The 302-nt window shown below is 58.6% G+C and overlaps 1 protein-coding gene across 1 annotated transcript in view; it reads right to left on the bottom strand.

Annotated features, from left to right (window-relative positions):
• The window catches only part of LOC103802789 (SAM and SH3 domain-containing protein 3-like), a gene marked incomplete at its 3' end in the record, with an annotated part of 3204 nt that overhangs the window by 618 nt on the left and 2284 nt on the right, over nt 1-302 (bottom strand). Inside the window, exon 2 of the mRNA XM_009075311.1 lies at nt 161-256. Within this exon, the coding sequence (XP_009073559.1) occupies nt 161-256 (96 nt within the window). The remainder of the gene's footprint in view (nt 1-160; nt 257-302) is intronic.

Below are 302 nucleotides of genomic sequence, written 5' to 3'. Positions count from 1 at the left end.
AATCCCACTGATGCTGGAACCCTGAGGCTCCATGGCAAATGGGTAGGACCAGGGGTTTGGGGAAACCATATCTGAAATGGACTGTGCCTGGTGGGAAGGGGATGCCCAGAGAGCAGGACATAGGGGAGTTTGCTGCCACCCCGAAGGGCTGAGAACTCACATTCTCCTCTGGATTGAACTCCTTCTCGCTCTGCGTGGGGGAGCTGACCTTGGACTTGGCGAAGTCCTTGAAGCTGCTGGAGCGCTGGAGGGAGAGCTGCAGGGGGATGGAGAGGTGTGGGGGAGATGGAGAGGTGTGAGGG

Source organism: Acanthisitta chloris, unplaced genomic scaffold, assembly GCF_000695815.1.
Source record: "Acanthisitta chloris isolate BGI_N310 unplaced genomic scaffold, ASM69581v1 scaffold14515, whole genome shotgun sequence".
In the NCBI taxonomy this organism is placed as follows: domain Eukaryota; kingdom Metazoa; phylum Chordata; class Aves; order Passeriformes; family Acanthisittidae; genus Acanthisitta; species Acanthisitta chloris.
Note: the sequence above shows the minus strand (reverse complement) of the source record. Positions and strands in the feature narration are given on the sequence as shown.